General features: G+C 37.7%; 1 protein-coding gene across 5 annotated transcripts in view; it reads right to left on the bottom strand.

Moving 5' to 3' along the window:
* INPP5F (inositol polyphosphate-5-phosphatase F) overlaps positions 1–18,555 on the bottom strand; it is a 162,254-nt gene that overhangs the window by 130,210 nt on the left and 13,489 nt on the right. For all 5 annotated transcript variants that reach the window (XM_077126194.1, XM_077126195.1, XM_077126199.1 and 2 more), the window contains exon 2: positions 10,523–10,603. In XM_077126194.1, the coding sequence (XP_076982309.1) occupies positions 10,523–10,603 (81 nt within the window). The remainder of the gene's footprint in view (positions 1–10,522; positions 10,604–18,555) is intronic.

Raw genomic sequence — 18,555 nt, 5'->3', positions numbered from 1 at the left:
GGCCAAGAATAAGTAAACAATAAATTACTATGTTTATCAAGAATTTCCTTTTTAAAACATAACATTACTAGAGCTAATAATAATTTGATTGTAATTATTTCAAAATGTTTAATAAGATAAGAAAGCAAAGGAGGGAATAAATAGAGAAAGCATATTACTAGTGGGCCCATGCATATTTCTTTCAGAAATTAAAAACCAAAATTTCTAATAATCACTGCCATAGGAATCACTGAGGAAAACAACTGGAGTTTAAGAACAAATTTATAGAGAAGAAGGAATGACAATGGAAAAGGTAAGAGGAAAATTAGCCTGCTTCTAAAGTATCTCTCTATCTGAAAATATAAAATTCTCAGATATAAGAAGCACGCTTGTCTAATGACCCTCTGGAAGAGCTCAGAAGTATAGACCACATTCACATGGCTAGTTCAGGTTCAGACTACTGCTCCTCCCAAGGGGTTGGAATCAACAATACCAAGGGGACTAGAGGTCAGATTAGGGGATAAGGAGGTAGGAAATTCTGAAGCATGAAGTAGCATAACAGGCAGAGGGGAGCAGAAAAAGAACAGGATGAGCCATTGGGCATCCAGAAACCTAGAGAAAGCATAAAAGGATGAGGATGGAAGCAAAACAGAGAGATGAGAGAATTCCCAAAAAGGAAATCATCTCACCCACTTAACTGCCTGCTTCCAAGACCCAAAGCTATTAATAGTCAGCTAAACTACAGCTAAAGAATTTTTTTTACAAATACACTCGTTTTGAGGAAAGTATTATAAAAAAAACCTTGTTACATGAAAGAATCATCTGAAGTACCAAAACGCAGCTGTATTTAATTTTTTAATTAAGATAAAATAGAAATAAAGAAAACAGGCTACAACAAAAAGCCTCAATGTTTTTAACAGCTTTACTGAGATACTGAGATATAATTTGCATACCATAAAATTCACCCATTGTAAGGTATAACTCAATAATTATTATAAATCGATAGAGTTGTATAACTATCATCACAATCCTTACACGTCCTTAATTAAGAACACATTCTTAAGCTGAGTTGCTAAAGACAATAAAACAACCACTTTCCTGACTAAGTAACAATTGAATAGAAGCATTACCTAAAAGATTTGCCCCAGGAACACCCAAAACCAGAGCTCTACAAAGTATTGAGTGCTCTGCTGGGCCCCACCAGGGTTCTCTTTGTTTCTCTCCAGCGTCCCTGAAGTGAGGGATTTTCCAATGTTTTTTTAGGAAGATACTAAAAGAGTGTTAACATTCAATTCATTTATCACTAAAATATAAAATACATTTCATATATCATTAGTGTCAGAGCAATCAAGTCTCCACAGATTGATGGCTAAAATAAAACTTTTAAAATTATATTCATACTGCATTATATTCATACTCCATTTAATGACTGGAATATCATCATATCAAAAGCGGAGGAACAGCAGATGGCAAGTACTATTAATGATTATCTATTTGAGTGAATTTTGTTCAGTACTCTGAGTAGTAATTCACGTAATTACAAAATAAAGGGTCTTTATTGTTAAATTAATCAAGATCCCTGACAATTTTCTCTTCAAACTATTTCTGATTATATCACAGGCCATATATCTTTGCTAATGAATCCTTTTGCTTTTTATATTCAGATACTTCTTATTCTGAGTTTATCCTTTTCTCAATCTTCAAAATAAATTTTAACTTAGCTTTTGTGGTCCATTTAAAATCTCCAGGCTAAAGCAATCTTTTCAAAGATATTTATGAAAAGATACAGCTACACTTTAGACTTTAAGGTATACAAAAAATAAATAGAAGAAATACAATCAATTATGTGGGACATTTGCACAAGCTGCTTACTCTCCCAAAAAACATCTCTCTTCTCACTCCCCCACCTCTCACCTCTCCCCAAAATGTGTGCATGCACACACACACACACACACAGATAATCTGGCCCTGTCCAGATTATCTACTCATTTTTCAGATCTCAACTAATTTCCTTCCTCAGATGCTATTTAGGACTTCCCCACCCAGTGAGGCCCCTCTGCTATATGCTCCTACTTTTCTTCAGAAGCTTAAGTCTGTAATGATAAAACTGTGTGACTGGATAATTAATGTCTATCTCAGATTCAATTCTACACTTCTGAAACCTTAAGAGTTTTGTCCATCCTTCAGCCCTCAGTATTGTGTGTAGGCTTGGCGTACAGCAGCCACTCCAAAAGTATTTGTTAAACTAACAAATATTCGCTGAATATTTTTTAATAGACCCTATTGTGAGCCAGCACTGTGCCTGATACACAGATACAGCAGTGAGTAAAAGAGACACAGCCCCCAAAACCCAAAAAACAAAAAGCTGACACAGCCCATCTTCTTGGAGCTTATCCAGAGGGGAGCAGACACAAAAGAAAATAAAAAATCAAAATGTAATTACAGGTACCGTTGTAAGTACCTGTATATACATAACGTTGCAAGTACCATTATAATGTACTTCCTCCTGGATACTACAACCAATTAGAAATGTTGATTTTTCATTGAACTTTCCTTTAACCTATTTGTCAAATTACATGTCCTCATACTAATATGTAAATTCCAACCAATCAAACCAAAGTCAGATACATTTGAGCTGTCAGAGATATAGACTATTACGCCCTGGCTAAAAGTCCATCAGCCAGCAAATGTTTGGGAAATAGGCCTTCCTACTGAAAAAGGCTAACAGTCTTAAATAAATATTTTCATAGGCACCAGGGTTAATAGAATTTCTAAGCATAGCTTGTTGAAAGGAAGGGCGAACCAAGGATACCACAACCAAAAAAATACTTAAAAATTCTTTCACCATACATTTTTTTGAAAGGGGTACATGGATTATAAATATAACCTTCATTAATGCCACTAATATTTTAGTACAAAAAATATTACCTTATTTAGATTCCCATCATGCTTTTTGATATCATTACAGTTTGAGCAAATATTAACATCCCTGGAAAAATAGCCCGAGCTTAAAATATGTTCAAAACTGTATGTTGAGAACTAGCAGTTCTCTAGTAGAATAGGTGATACCTCTAAGCACCTTTAAACCTAAAACAAAACAAAGTAATAGCCAGCATATAATAATGCTTACTATTACCGAGATTCATGCTAAGCACTTTACATGCATTGTGTTAAGTCTTCACAGTAACTGCATAGGGAGGAGTTATATTTGTCTTATAGATGGGCAACCAACACTTACATTAAGTAATCTGACCAAGACAACTGTGCGATCTTTCAGGATTAGTCTACCTCTAGGGTGTGTATCTTGTCAATATTTTGGGGATGGTCTACTATTTCACTTTGAAATTTACAGTAAGACACAGGAAACCGTAATATGGGACTAGTGAGGATTTTCTTTGATGTGCTTTGCTATTTTGGTTCCTAAGTCTCAAGAGCCTCTTACATTCCACAGAGCTCAGAGTTCAGTAACAGAAACAGTGGTACAGCACACCCATGCCATTTTTAGACTGTCAGTGACATCTATTCAAATAAATTTGTGTTCCCATCTCACTAGGTAAGAAAAAAAATTAGTGTATTAATATGTATAGAAGTAGGAGGGATACAGGTATGAGGAGACAAATTTTAACTACATGCATTTTATTCCCCTTATTCTCTACCCCCAAAAGGCATACTCTCCCCACCACTTAAGATGATATTCTAGGAAAGTGTCCCCAAAGTGATCACTCAGTTCTAATATATACCGGAAGTGTACCTGCCAGGCAGATACTCTGAAGGCAGAGCAGAGGCATTAATGGGGCACGAGAAATGGAGGGGTGAAGCATCCAAGAATAGAGGATAAAGAAAGGCAAAACAAGGAGGCAGAGTGAGGCAAAGAGGATGGGGTTGCAGTTCCCTTCCTGGGTGAAGGCAGGAAGGGCAGCAGGGGGCCCAGAAACGATTTTCTTTACTTCCTTTCCACCCGCTTTCTTAACAGCCAAATCTTTGAATTGACGTGACCAGAAAAAATAAAAGTTACAGAATTAGGATAGTGAAAAATGGACTTTCCCTATCTTACTTTACTTTTTATTCCTTCCTTTACTTTTTTTATAATTTATTTCACCAACCCATTCTATTTCCCACCACTCTCTTTTCAAGGTATCCTATGCAACAGGTAACTGCCTACTAACCACCTGTTTTAAGTCCAAATAAAGGCACACAATGCATGGAAGGACAGTACATACATATAAGTGGGGCTGACCACAGGAGATGACCATACTTTCACTGCACCATAAATTCATCAATTATTAACTGATATCTGTATACTCCTTGCAGAGACAAGCCAAGTAGAAACCATCCTGCTCTGACTGTCCCTCCCACCTCGAGTAGGAGTGGGCCTTTGAACCATCATTGAACCGTATGACTGGGGAAGGCACCTGCCTGAGCTGGACCAATAAGAGTCTCTTTGCTAGGAGTCTGAGCTAGACTTGCTGCAGAATCCTTTGTAATTGCTAGTCAGTCTCCAGTGGTTATTGAGAACGTCAGATGTTTGTTGATTTGAGGGCCGAGGAAACTGTTTAGGGACATAAATTTGGTCTTAACACACACAGAGAAACAAAGAAAGCCAAAAAAAGAGAAGAATGAAGGAGACATATACATAGAAGGAATAGATGGAGACCACCAGTCCCAAGAAAGCAATCTCACATCCTGTACAATGTCCACTACTTGTTTTCAGTTTCTTATAAGAAAATCTTTTTTCATAAACCCCCAGGCATACGTATTGCCAAACAAAAGGGCCTTGAAAAAAGAGTGATTTATAATTTACTAAGCACTTTCAGGTATATTATCTCACAATACCTAAGGAAATGAAGAGGGCAGTTATTTTTGCTCCCATTTTACACTCTTAAAACGGAGAGGGCTCAGGAATACTGTAGTCAACAGCTGTGCTGGTGGCCCTCTGGGATTCACGTCCCTTCCATGCTGGTCCTGGCTGAGTGACTTCCTTTGGCCATGGAATATGAGCAAGCTCAGTGATGCAGGCAGAGGCTTGAAAAGTACTTGCACATTGGGGCTTGTCCTCTAAGCACCCAGGCACATGCTGAAAGGACTTCTAGGCTACCCAGGAGAGTGTGGAGGGAACTAAAGGAGAGGCCTTTGAGATAAGAAACATGGAGAGAGAGGCCCCTTGAAGAGGCCCCAACCCAACTCCCTGCTGAATGTAATTGCACCAGTGACTCCAGTCATTAATACCCAGACCAGAAAATCTGCTTCGTCAACTCACCGAGTTGCAAAGTATTATACACTGCTGTTACTTTAAGCCATTAACTTTTGGGATGGCATGACAGGCAGCACTAAATAAATGAAACAGATATTAAGTAACTTCCCCTATATTTTGAAGCTAATAAATAGAGTTTGAATCCAGATCAAGGCTGATTTCAGTGATCTATTCACTGTTCCAAAATGTGACTGAAATTGAAGAAAAATAACTCAAAAGTTTCATACATACCATTTAAAATAACAGAAAATATACTTTAGTTCAGAACATCCAGATGTGAAATTATCCTGTCAGCACATAACTGTGGATGGGCAGAATGTTACTAAAATACTTAGAATGATTATACAATGTCTAAATGCTTTTCTCCTCTTTAAAACCTACAGAGGTTTTACATTCTACCAAAGACACAGGCTGTAGAAAAATACTCATAGCAGTATTACTTATAACAGGAAAAAAAACGGAACTCAAAATCCAATGACAGGGTGGGCCATAGTGGCTCAGCAGGTAGAGTTCTCACCTATCATGCGGGAGACCTGGTTTCGATTCGCGGTGCCTGCCCATGTGAAAAAGAAATCCAATGACAGAAAAAAGGATAAACTTTTACATATTCATATTGTGGAATATTATATAAGAGTAAAAATAAAGAACTACAGTTTAATTCATCAATATGGCTAGAGCTCAAAAATACAAATCTGAGCGGGGAAAAGAAGCAAAAGAACACATACAGTTTAATGTCATTTGTACAAAGTTTCCAAAATACTAACCTTAACATATTATTTAGGGATTCATATGTAATAAAAGCTGTAATGAAAATCAAAGGAACAGGGCGGGCCACAGTGGCTCAGCAGGCAAGGATGCTTGCCTGCCACGCCAGAGGACCCAGGTTTGATTCCTGGTGCCTGCCCATGTGAAAAAAGAAAATCAAAGGAACAAAAGTACAAATTCAAAGTAGTAGGTTCTGTTCAAGGGAAGGAAGCAGAATAAACTTGGAGAAAGGCACACAGAGGGCTCCAAATACACTGGCCACATTTCATTTCTCAATTTGGGTGGTAGATTCACAACATATTTGTTGTTTCATAACAACTTATATTACATATTTGTGATATACAGCTTTTTGAATCTGTAATATGTTTCATTATAAAAACAAATTTTAAAAAACAACCAAAGAATCTGGAAAGGAAAATGAAATCTCTAGCAATATGCTCTTTATATTACACAAAAATCAACCCAGCTCCCAAAAACTCAATACATTTATTTAAAAGAATAAAAAGGCTACTTACTCTCCAGAGATAGAAATACTCCCAATTACACAGCAATAATGGCAAAGCCTCCTATAGTTCATAACTCATTAAAACTGATGCCAAAGGAAAAACAGATATCTAAATATAGTGCTCAGAACTATTTAATTTAGCTCTGTACAGCTATCATTTGGGAAACTACCTATATAATCGTTATTATATTTTACCACACAAAAAAAATCCCCTCTGAATCCAGGCACCTATCTTTCCAAGCTAGGGCCAGGTGAACAACCTAGAGTTTCCATCAATTTGACCACCCTATAAAGTACTCCTGGAAAGGACCATGCTGCATGCTAAGAGACCCACACTCTTCCTGGCCACCAGAGATTATGTTAGGAATGGATATGTGACCCAAAGCTGGCTAATCTATGCACTACCACCTGCCTAACCCTCCAGTCTCATTCTTATTAGACACTCCCTTGATATCAGTGTATTTGGTAAATCTTTCCTGCATAGCACCTACCACAATTATTAAATAACTGTGTTATTTTAGTGATTATTCACTGATGTCTGCTTCTCTCCTTAACTGTAAGCTCCATGAGGGTGGAACCAGTCAACTTTTACTCATTACTATGTTCTACCACCTAGTACAATTCCTGACATAGTAAGCATTCAGTAAGTATTTTCTTAACAAAAGAAAAAAAGGAGTGTATAAATATGTATAATATAAATATGTTAGGTTCTGATGTCACTGGGCTAGGTGCCCACTTGCTGGTAGGCAAGCACTGACTTAACCTTTACTGCTATATATAGCTAGGATATTTCATGGCTAGCTGACAAACCAGAAGGCTGGTTTATTAAATCATCAGTGAGGTGATTGTAACTGTGGCTGATTACATCCACTATCAACTAAGGGCTGTTTCCTGCAAACAAAATAATCCAATCAATTGTATTTGATCCAATCATTAAAGACTTTTAAGGGAGAAGGGAGAATTTTCGCTGTAACTTCATCCAGCGAGTCTCTCCTGTGGAGTTTCACTGAGAACCTTTATCAGAGTTGCCAGCTTCACAGCCTGCCCTACAGATTTTGGGCTCTTGCATTTCCACAGTTGCCTGAGACATCTGTATAAATCTCATATTCACAGATATCTCCTGTTGGTTCTGTTTCTCTAGAGAACCCTGACTAATACAGCTTGTACAGGGAGTGCTTCTTAAGAAACAGAATCTTAAAAACGGGTTTTTACAATTGGTTTTCTACTATGATTAGAGTCAAAGTCACTAATGACTCTGTTTCCAGTAACCAAGATGGCACTGACAGTCCATGGCATGTGTTGGCAATAAAGTGACAAAATATCACCGTTTGATTCTTCGAACTGTACGCTTATAGGAGGGAAGACTCTGGGTGAGACTGTTTTGAAATCTTAATGGAGTTTTGTGGAGTTAAGAGGTAGAATGATGTTCGCTGGTTGTTGTTATATACGCTGAATACAGTTATGAGGGAAAGGGATGAGCTGAAGGTTTCATGTTTGCAACTTGGCACCTATGAAAGATGTAAAAGATTCCATGTGTGCCCTGAAAGAACATCTTATTTCCTGTGGTCACAAATTTGAGATCTCTGAAAACCAGACAGAGTCTCATTGCACAAGTAGCAGATTTACAACATAAATGAAAATCTCAACCTTGCAGGGTATCTGCTGTTAAAGCAAGGGCTTTGATTAGAAAAGAATGGGATCCTGAAACATGGGATGGGAACATATGGTTTGGTAATTATAGCAATGGGGACATGGAAACCCTGGATTTTGCAGGGGTCTTTGTTAGACAGGCCTGTAATGATCTGTTCTAATGAAACAGATCATTGAGCCTGCACTGAGGAAACAGCCACCCAATCTCCAGTCTGCCTTGAGAAAACAGCTTCTGGCCTCCAGACCACCCAGAGAAGTCTGCCACCCAACCTCCACCTAAAGAGAGTAACCCTTAGACATTAGTGCCACTCTTAAGGACTTGAAAGATGCAAGGGTAGTGATTCCCACCACATCTCCATTCAACTCTATCTGGCCTGTGCAGAAAACAGATGGGTCTTGGAAGATGACAGTGGATTATCATAAATTTAACAAGGTGGTGACTTCAACTGCAGCTGCGGTTCCAGATGTGATATCATTGCTGGAGTAAATCACCCTCTGGTACGTGGTATGCAGCTATTGATCTGGCAAGTGCATTTTTCTCAATAGCTGTCAGTAAAGACCATCAGAACAGTTTGCATTCAGCTGGCAAGGCCAGCAGACTATCTTCACTTTCCTGTCACAGGGATATAACAACTCTTCAGCCCTATGTCATAATCTTCTGCAGAGAATTTGATTGTTTCTCTCTCCCACAAGACCTCACACTGGTCCGCTATATTGATGATATCATGTTGATTGGACCTATTGGGCAAGAAGTAGTGACTACTCTAGACTTATTGGTAAGACATGTGCTCATCAGGGGATGGGAGACAAATCCAACAAAAATACAGAGGCCTCCACCTCAGTGATATTTCCAGGTGTCCAGTGGTGAGGGGGATGTCGAGATATCCCTTCTACGGTGAAGGATAAGCTGTTGCATCTAGCCCCTCCTATGACCAAATAAGAGGCACAATGTCTGATTGGTCTCTTTAGATTTTGAAGACAATCGAGTCCTCATGCGAGTGTGCTATTCCAGCCCATTTACCAAGTGACCAGCAAAGCTGGTAGATTAGAGTGGGGACGGGAACAAGAGAAGGCTCTGTGACAAGTATAGGTTGCTATGCAAGCTGCTCTGCCACTTGGGCCATATGATCTAGGAGATCTAATAGTGCTGGAAGTGTCAGTGGCAAATAGAGATGCTACACAGAGCCTATGGCAGGCCCTTTAGGAGAATCACAAAGCAGACCCCAGAGATTTGGGAGCCTTACCATCCACTGCAGATAACTACTCTCTTTTTGAGAAGCAGCTTTTGGCCTGCTATTGGGCCTTGGTAGAGACTGAATGCTTAACCATGGGTCATCAAGTTACTATGAGACCTCAGTTGCCTATCATGAGCTGTGTGTTGTTGATCCACCAAGCCATAAAGTTGGACACACAAAGCAGCACTCCATCATAAAATGGAAATGATAAATAAGAGCTGGGCTTGAACAGGTCTTGAAGGCATAAGTAAGTTACATAAGGAAGTGGTCCAAATGCCCATGGCCCCCACTCCTGCCACATTACCTTCTCTTTCCCAGACCAGAGCTAAGGCCTCTTGAGGAGTTCCTTACTGTCAGCTGAGTGAGGAAGAGAAAACTGGGGCTTGGTTTACAGATGGTTCTGCATGATATGCAGGTACCACCTGAAAGTGGACAGTTAGTACTACAACCCCATTATGGGATGTCCTTAAAGGAGGTGAGGGGAAATCTTCCCAGTGGGCGGAACTTTGAGCAGTGTACCTGGTTGTTCCTTTTGCTTAGAAGGAGAACTGGCAGGAGATGTGTTTGTATACTGACTCATGGGCTGTTGCTAATGAATGAACAAAGTGGGCATGGTGGTAGGGATGGAGGTTATGCATGGACTCAGCAACATAGACTTCTATTCACCAAGGGCAATCTGGCTATGACCACCCCTGAGTGCCCAATCAGTTGGATTTGATCCAATTGGTTGAAGATTTTTAAGGGAGAAGAGAGAATTTTCAGTTTCTTCAGCCACTGAGTCTCTCTTGTAGAGTTTGGCTAGATTCTTCATCAGAGTTGCCAGCTTCACAGCCTGCCCTATAGACTCTGGACTTTTAGATTCCTATAGTTGCGTGAGACATCTTTATAAAGCTCATATTTACAGATATCTCCTGTTAGTTCTGTTTCTCTAAACAATCCTGACTAATATAATGTCTCATTCCCTAAAACTGCATTTTTATTTTATGAAACTTATATGATATACATCCCCTTTGGGCAGACAAAAAGTTAGAACAAAGAAATAAAAAACATAACAGCATTACATTTATCCTCAATGAGCAAAATATCTTACTATGCCATAATAAATTTGACAAGCTTAAGGACTTTACAGAAACATACCTGAATGAAGTTGAATTTTCCCAATAACACCTTCTACCAATCCCAAACAAATCGGATTCCAGGCAAGAAGTAGATCTGTAGCTAAAATAAAATAAGAAGCATTCATGAGAAAACAATTCATCAGAAAATATATTACAACAATAACTTAGCAATATACTAAAAATATAGTCCCAAGAAAGCAGTTAAGTACCTATACAATCGAATATATTTCCATAAAGCAATATGTGAAGAAGCATTAAATCCAAAGTCTGAATAAGGCTTCTAATACAAGGACAGTTGTGGAGAAAGAATTGAATTTCTGAAACTCTGTCCAGAAGAGTGTCAGTAATATAGCATTCTGTAGTAAAGGAAAGATGTTGGCATACTGCAAGAAAGCAGAACAAGATGAGTAGTCACAGTCCTACAGCCATAGCCAGTCCAATGGCAATATCTGATAAACCATCATAGAGATGTCAATTTACTGGATCATACTTATTCCCAAAGATGCTGACACCAAGCAAAGAAATCCAGAAAGTCAATGCTCTTTTCTGTGACGTCCAGGGCAAAAACAGAAGTGCGGGTTCCATTTACTAAGTGCCTACAATGAGCCAGGCATTTTAAGCAGGGATCCTCATCAGAACCACAGAACACAGACTACAATTTGGGTGACTGTTTTTCATTTCTCCCAAGGAATGCATATAACTGGCACCATTCTAGATGTATAGGAGTGAAGCTAACCCATCACATACAACGGATGCCTAAGGGCACTAAGGTTTAATTCTCTTGTGGAACCCAGGTTGCAAAAGTGCCTTATAAATATTATTATTTCTAATCCTGACAACTCTGTAATGAAGCTACTATTGAGTTCCATTTATAGATGAGAAAATGAAGGCTTAAAAAAGTAATGCAACCAAAGCCATAAAAGGGATAAAGGGCAGAGCTTCAATCTAAAACCAGGATTGGCCTGTGCTCTTAATCAGCTGCATCTATAATTCCCTCCTCAGAAACATTAAATGGAACTCACCAAAAAGACAATATTTAAATTTTAATATAACGTGCATTCTTACTATGAAAGTAACAGTACATAAAATTGGAAAATGTGTCATCACCCCAATCCTGCCATCCAGAAATAATTTATTTTGCTACACCTCAAGTCATATGTTTATGAGTATACCAAATTGCAATCCGTGATAGAGCATTATATACTAATTTTTTCCTTATAATATTTCATGAGTATTCCTTCCCAAGTCCTTAAAATATTTTTCAAAACATAACTTCACGGCTGCATAATTTCACTTAAAGAAGCATATTCTCACTCTTGGGGATTTAAGTAATTTCCAGTCTTCCCCTATTGTACAAAAAAAAGCATAGTGATAAATGATGAGCATTAAGCAAATACTTTATTTGCATTCCTAATAGCTTTAGGACAGACTTCTAGTAATGGAAATACTAAGTCGAAATATAAAAAAAAAAAAAATTAAACCTCTAAAATATTAACAAATTACTTTCCACGGTCAGAAGCATATGGAAATGCTTATTTCAAGTATTCTTGCCAGCATTTAGAATTTCCTTTTTAACTTTACTAATTTAATGGCACCTATTGCCTAACATTTCACTGCTGGTAATATTAAATATTTAATTATAAAATTGGCTACTTTATGTTTCTTTACCACTCTTCTATGATTTTCTTGTTTGTATCCTCTAACAAATTTTCTTTATACTTCTTACTGGTTCATAACAATTCTTTTTATATTAAGGACATCAACCCATGGAACATGTTTGCATATATTTCCAGTTTCTAATTTTTATATAAATCTATCATTTTTCATTATCTTTAGGCTCAAAAAGTTGTTTATTATCCAGTAATCGAAGAACTTCATCAAGAAAGTAAAAAGACAGCCTACACAATGGAGACAATATTTGGAAACAACATATCAGATAAAGGTCTAGTATCCAGAATTTATAAAGAGATTGTTCAACTCAACAACAAAAAGACAGCCAATCCAACTACAAAATGGGCAAAAGACTTGAACAGACGCTTTTCAGAAGAGGATATACAAATAGCCAAAAGGCACATGAAGAGATGCTCAACTTCCCTGGCCATCAGAGAAATGTAAATCAAAACCACAATGAGATATCATCTCACACCCACCAGAATGGCCATTATCAATAAAACAGAAAATGACAAGTGCTGGAGAGGATGTGGAGAAAGAGGCACAATTATCCACTGTTGATGGGAATGTCAAATGGTGCAACCACTGTGGAAAGCAGTTTGGCAATTCCTCAAAAAGCTGAATTTAGAATTGACATATGATCCGGCAATACCATTGCTAGGAATCTACTCAAAGGACATGAGGGCAAAGACACAAATGGACATTTGCACACCAATGTTTATAGGAGCATTATTTACAATTGCAAAGAGATGGAAACAGCCAAAATGTCCATCAACAGACGAGTGGCTAAACAAACTGTGGTATATACACACGATGGAATATTATGCAGCTGTAAGACAGAATAAAGTTATGAAGTATGTAACAACAAGGATGAACCTTGAGGACATTATGCTGAGTGAGATTAGCCAAAAACAAAAGGACAAATACTATATGGTCTCACTGATATGAACTGACATTAGTGAATAAACTTGGAATATTTCATTGGTAATAGAGACCATTAGGAGATAGAAACAGGGTAAGATATTGGGTAATTGGAGCTGAAGGGATGGAGACTGTGCAACAGGACTGAATATAAAAACTCAGAAATGGACAGCACAATACTACCTACTTGTAATACAATTATGTTAAAACAATGAATGAAGCTGAATGTGAGAATGATAGAGGGAGGAGGGCTGGGGGCATAAATGAAATCAGAAAGAAAGATAGACAATAAAGATTGAGATGGTATAATCTAGGCATGCCTAGAGTTTATAATGATAGTGACTAAATGTACAAATTTTGAAAATGTTTTTGCATGAGGAAGAACAAAGAAATGTCATTACTGCAGGGTGCTGAAAACAGATGGTAATTAATATTTTAAAATTTAAACTTACGTGTGAGACTAAAGCAAAAAATGATTATTTGGTACAAAATTTATATTTTGACTAGTGCATTTCCTAATCTAACTTAGGTAGATAGCTTGGTTGAACACCCTAAGTGCATGGAACCTTGGGTAGGACATGAGACTTTGTTGGTTTGTCCAGAGTGATGCCCTGATGAATCCCAGAGTGATTTGATCAGTGAATGGAAAAGTATTTGCAAAGTCCCCTTCAGGGAATGGTGAGAAAGGGGGAAAACTCAACTTCCCCAAGTTGAATTCTTTTTATTCTCACAAGCAGTGTGGACAACTGTTCTAGTTTGTTAGCTGCCGGAATGCAATATACCAGAAACGGAATGGCTTTTTAAAAGGGAGAATTTAATGAGTTGCCAGTTTACAGTTCTAAGGCCAAGAAAATGTCCCAGTCAAAACAAGTCTATAGAAATGTCCAATCATAGGCATCCAGGGAAAGATACCTTGGTTCAAGAAGGCCGATGAAGTTCAGGGTCTCTCTCTCTCAAGTGAGAAGGCACATGGCGAACACAGTCAGGGCTTCTCTCTCAGCTGGAAGGGCACATGGCGAATATGGTATCATCTGCTACCTTTCTCTCCTGGCTTCCTATTTCATGAAGCTCCCTGGGAGGCATTTTCCTTCTTCATTTCCAAAGGTCACTGGCTGGTGGACTCTCTGCTCTGTGGTGCTTCAGCATTCTCTGCTCTCTCTGAATCTCTCATTTTCCAATAGGACTTCAGAAACTAATCAAGACCCACTCAAATGGGTGGAGACATGTCATCCCCTAATCCAGTTTAACAACCATTCTTAACTAAATCACATCAACCAGGGAGATGATCCAATCACAGTTTCAAACATACAGTACTGAATAGAGATTATTCTACCTTTATGAAATGGGATTTATATTAAAACATGGCTTTCTTAGGGGGCATACTTCCTTTCAAATCAGCACAACAACCAAAGCTATAGGGTGAGCCCCCAGTCTTGGGGTTAGTTCATATGAAACTTCACCCCACAAAGGATAGGTCAAGCCTACTTAAAATTTAGGTCTAAGAGTCACCCCCAAGAGAACCTCTTTTGTTGCTCAGATGTGGCCTCTCTCTCCAGCCAACACAACAAGCAAACTCTCCACCCTCCCCCTGTCTACATGGGACATGACTCCCAGGGGTGTGGACCTTCCTGGCAATGTGGGACAGAAATCCTAGAATAAGCTGGGACTCAGCATCAAGGGATTGAGAAAACCTTCTCCACCAAAAGGGGGAAGAGAGAAATGAGACAAAGTGTCAATGGCTGAGAGATTCCAAATAGAGTCAACAGGTTATCCTGGAGGTTATTCTTACGCATTAAGTAGATATCACCTTGCTATTCATGATGTAATGGAGAGGCTGGAGGGAACTGCCTGAAAATGTAGAGCTGTGTTTCAGTAGCCATGCTTCTTGATGATCATTGAATAATAATAAAGCTTTCACAATGTGACTGTGTGTTTGTGAAAACCTTGTGTCTGATGCTCCTTTTATCTACTTGTCAACAGACGAGTAGAACATATGGGATAAAAATAAATAATAGGGGAACAAATTTTAAAAAAAGTTGTTTATTATCCAGTATCAATTAGGCATTTACTAGTTCTTTGTATTTGTTATTTTTAATTTTTTAAAAATATATAACAAATGCCAACATTCTTAACTTATGATCATTCTGTTCTACATATATAATCAGTAATTCACAATACTATCACATAGTTGCATATTCATCATCATGATCATTTCTTAGAACATTAGCATAAATTCAGAAAAAGAAAAATAAAAAGACAACAGAAAAAAAATTCATACATACATACCCCTTACCCCTCCCTTTCATTGATCACTAGCATTTCAATCTAAATTTATTTTAACATTTGTTTCCCCTATTATTTATTTTTATTCCCTTTGTTTTACTCATCTCTTAATAAGGTAGATAAAAGGAGCATCAGACACAAGGTTTTCACAAACACACAGTCACATTGTGAAAGCTATATCGTTATACATTCATCTTCAAGAAATATGACTACTGAAACACAGCTCTACATTTTCAGGCAGTTCCCTCCAACCTCTCCATTACATCGTGAATAACAAGGTGATATCTATTTAATGCATAAGAATAACCTCCAGGATAACCTTTTGACTGTTTTCAATCTCTCAGTCATTGACACATTATTTTGTCTCATTTCTCTCTTCCCCCTTTTGGTAGAGAAGGTTTTCTCAATCCCTTGATGCTGAGTCTCAGCTCATTCTAGGATTTCTGTCCCACATTGCCAGGAAGGTTCACACCCCTGGGAGTCATGTCCCACGTAGACAGGGGAAGGCAGTGAGTTTGTTTGTTGTGTTGGCTGGAGAGAGAGGCCACATCTGAGCAACAAAAGAGGTTCTCTTGGGGGTGACTCTTAGGCCTAATTTTAAGTAGGTTTGACCTACCCTTTGTGCGGTATAGTTTCATATGAACAAACCCCAAGATTGGGGGCTCAGCGTATTGCTTTGGTTGTCTGCACTGCTTGTGAGAATAAAAAGAATTCAACTTGGGGAAGTTGAATTTTCCCCCTTTCTCACCATTCCCTGAAGGGGACTTTGCAAATACTTTTTCATTCACTGATCAAATCACTCTGAGATTCATCGGGGCATCACTCTGGACAAACCAAAAAAATCTCATGTCCTACCCAAGGTTCCACATACTTACGGTGTTCAACCAAACTATCTACCTAAGTTAGATTAGGAAATGCACTAGTCAAAATATAAATTTTGTACCAAATAATCATTTTTTGCTTTAGTCTCACACGTAAGTTTAAATTTTAAAATATTAATTACCATCTGTTTTCAGCACCCTGCAGTAATGACATTTCTTTGTTCTTCCTCATGCAAAAACATTTTCAAAATTTGTACATTTAGTCACTATCATTATACACTCTAGGCATGCCTAGATTATACCATCTCAATCTTTATCGTCTATCTTTCCTTCTGATTTCAGAAAAATCAGAATTTAAAAAAAATTAACTGCACTAGAATTCATATTAGTGTATAGAATAAAAATACTGATTTCCTTCCAAATAGTGAACCAGGATCCCTGTATCAGGCAGGCCAAATCTCAACATACAACACTGACACCCTGCTAAGGAAAGCAGATCTGGCTACCCTAACTCTACAGCCTGCCCTCTGATGAGCAGACCATAGTTGTAGAGTCTATCTCCTGGAGACCAAATGAACTCTAGGAGTTTGGAGGAAGAAGAAAAAGTTAAGAGTTAAAGTAGTCAGGAACAATTACACAGAAGTGGAACTTTGGGCATAGGAAGGCAGCAAGAAAAATAATGCAAAGGAAAGAAAGGAAAAGGTTTGTTCTAGAGTTTGTCTTGTAGTTAGAGAAATAGCCGCCAGGAACAAGGTACTGGATCAGGCTAAGAAATAAAAATAAAGGTGCAAACATCTAGATAACAGAACACCGGGGATTTGAATTGATAAGATCAGAAAAATAAATGGAGGCCAATTATGGACAGACTTGAACGCAAATCTAATGTATTTCCCCAAGTCCATGGCAGGCAGGCAATGTCATAACTAAAGCAAGATTATAGCTAGGAATTAGGCTGACAACAATTAAAAAGGTGGAGAATGGGAACAGGGAAACCAGTTAGGTTTTGCAAGAGTTTTGGCTTGAAATGACATAGAACTAACTTGGAGAGTGGAGCTGGCAGTGGGGGAAGAACGCAGAAGCGACTAACATATAACACACCAAGGGAAGGTATAGCAAAGATAGGCAGAGAGTAAATCAAAGATAACACTGAAACATCTATCCTCTCCTGAGGATTTGGAACCATGTGACTATCATCCTTTCACGAAAATAAAAGTTTAACTTATAAAAAAACCCTAAAAGGATGTTTTCAATAAAAAGTTTTTTAAAAAACTGAGTTCTGTAGTCTAATGATTAAAAATAAGTCATTCATAATCACTGAGGTCCAGAGAACCATTTAAAGCCATTAAGACTGAGTTCATGATGGATGGTCAGGAGAAATGTGTGAATAGAAATATGACAAGAGGTACTGGAGGAAGAAAAGAAAGCAGGAGATGATAAAATCAAAAGTACAGGGTATTAACCCTAGAAAAGTAGGACAGAAATTATATTTTTTCCTAAGTCTGGAAGGATGAAAATATAAATATAGAAATGAAGTAAATAAATATAGAAATGAAGTAAAGAGGGAGATGAGCATATTAGATGGCCCTGACTCAGTAAAAATAGGAATCAAAGTCTATCTTTGAAGTAAGGGGAAGGACAGGGTGAAAACAGAGGAGCTGAAGGCAAGGCAGTATGGCAAGGGGAATCAGAAAGTCACTTTGTAAACGTTCCATGCATTCTTGAAGAACACGTATCCTTTTTAAACTCACTGCTTATATTAAGAAGAACAGTGTCTATCCATTAGTAGGCCATGAAATCTATTTTATATAATGAGATCAACATTACAATGAAAAAGAGTAGAACAGAAAATAGAAAATTGCACATTTCATGACCTTTTTTTTTCTGGTACATACATATATATAAGTGTATGTAAATGTCATTTCATTAAACTTTTTCTGGTGCATACATATATGTAAGTGTTCACTAGGTGATGACGTAAAAAGTATTTCTTACTACAGATCTCAATATTAGAAAAAAATTTTTAACTTTGGGGTAAGGGTTCATTCTATCAACCTTGTTTATTATTTTGTTCAACTCCTCTACAGACTTGCTAAATTTTTTGATTGCTTGACCTACTGGTTTTTGCAGAAGATATTTAAAAACACACATACTTTTTGTTATTTTTTTCCATTTTTCCTTTTTAATTTTTGCTTTCTATTCTTTGAGACTATGTTGTCAGGCATATACATATTCAGGATTATTATGTCCTCCTGGTGAACAGTTCTGTTTATTAGAATGTACTGCCTTTACTTCAAATAATCCTTATTTTTCAAATAAGTCTTAAAGTACGACTTATCTAACATTTATATTATAAAAG

Source organism: Tamandua tetradactyla, chromosome 13 (assembly GCF_023851605.1).
Source record: "Tamandua tetradactyla isolate mTamTet1 chromosome 13, mTamTet1.pri, whole genome shotgun sequence".
NCBI lineage: Eukaryota > Metazoa > Chordata > Mammalia > Pilosa > Myrmecophagidae > Tamandua > Tamandua tetradactyla.
This window is presented reverse-complemented; position numbering and strand designations above follow the sequence as displayed.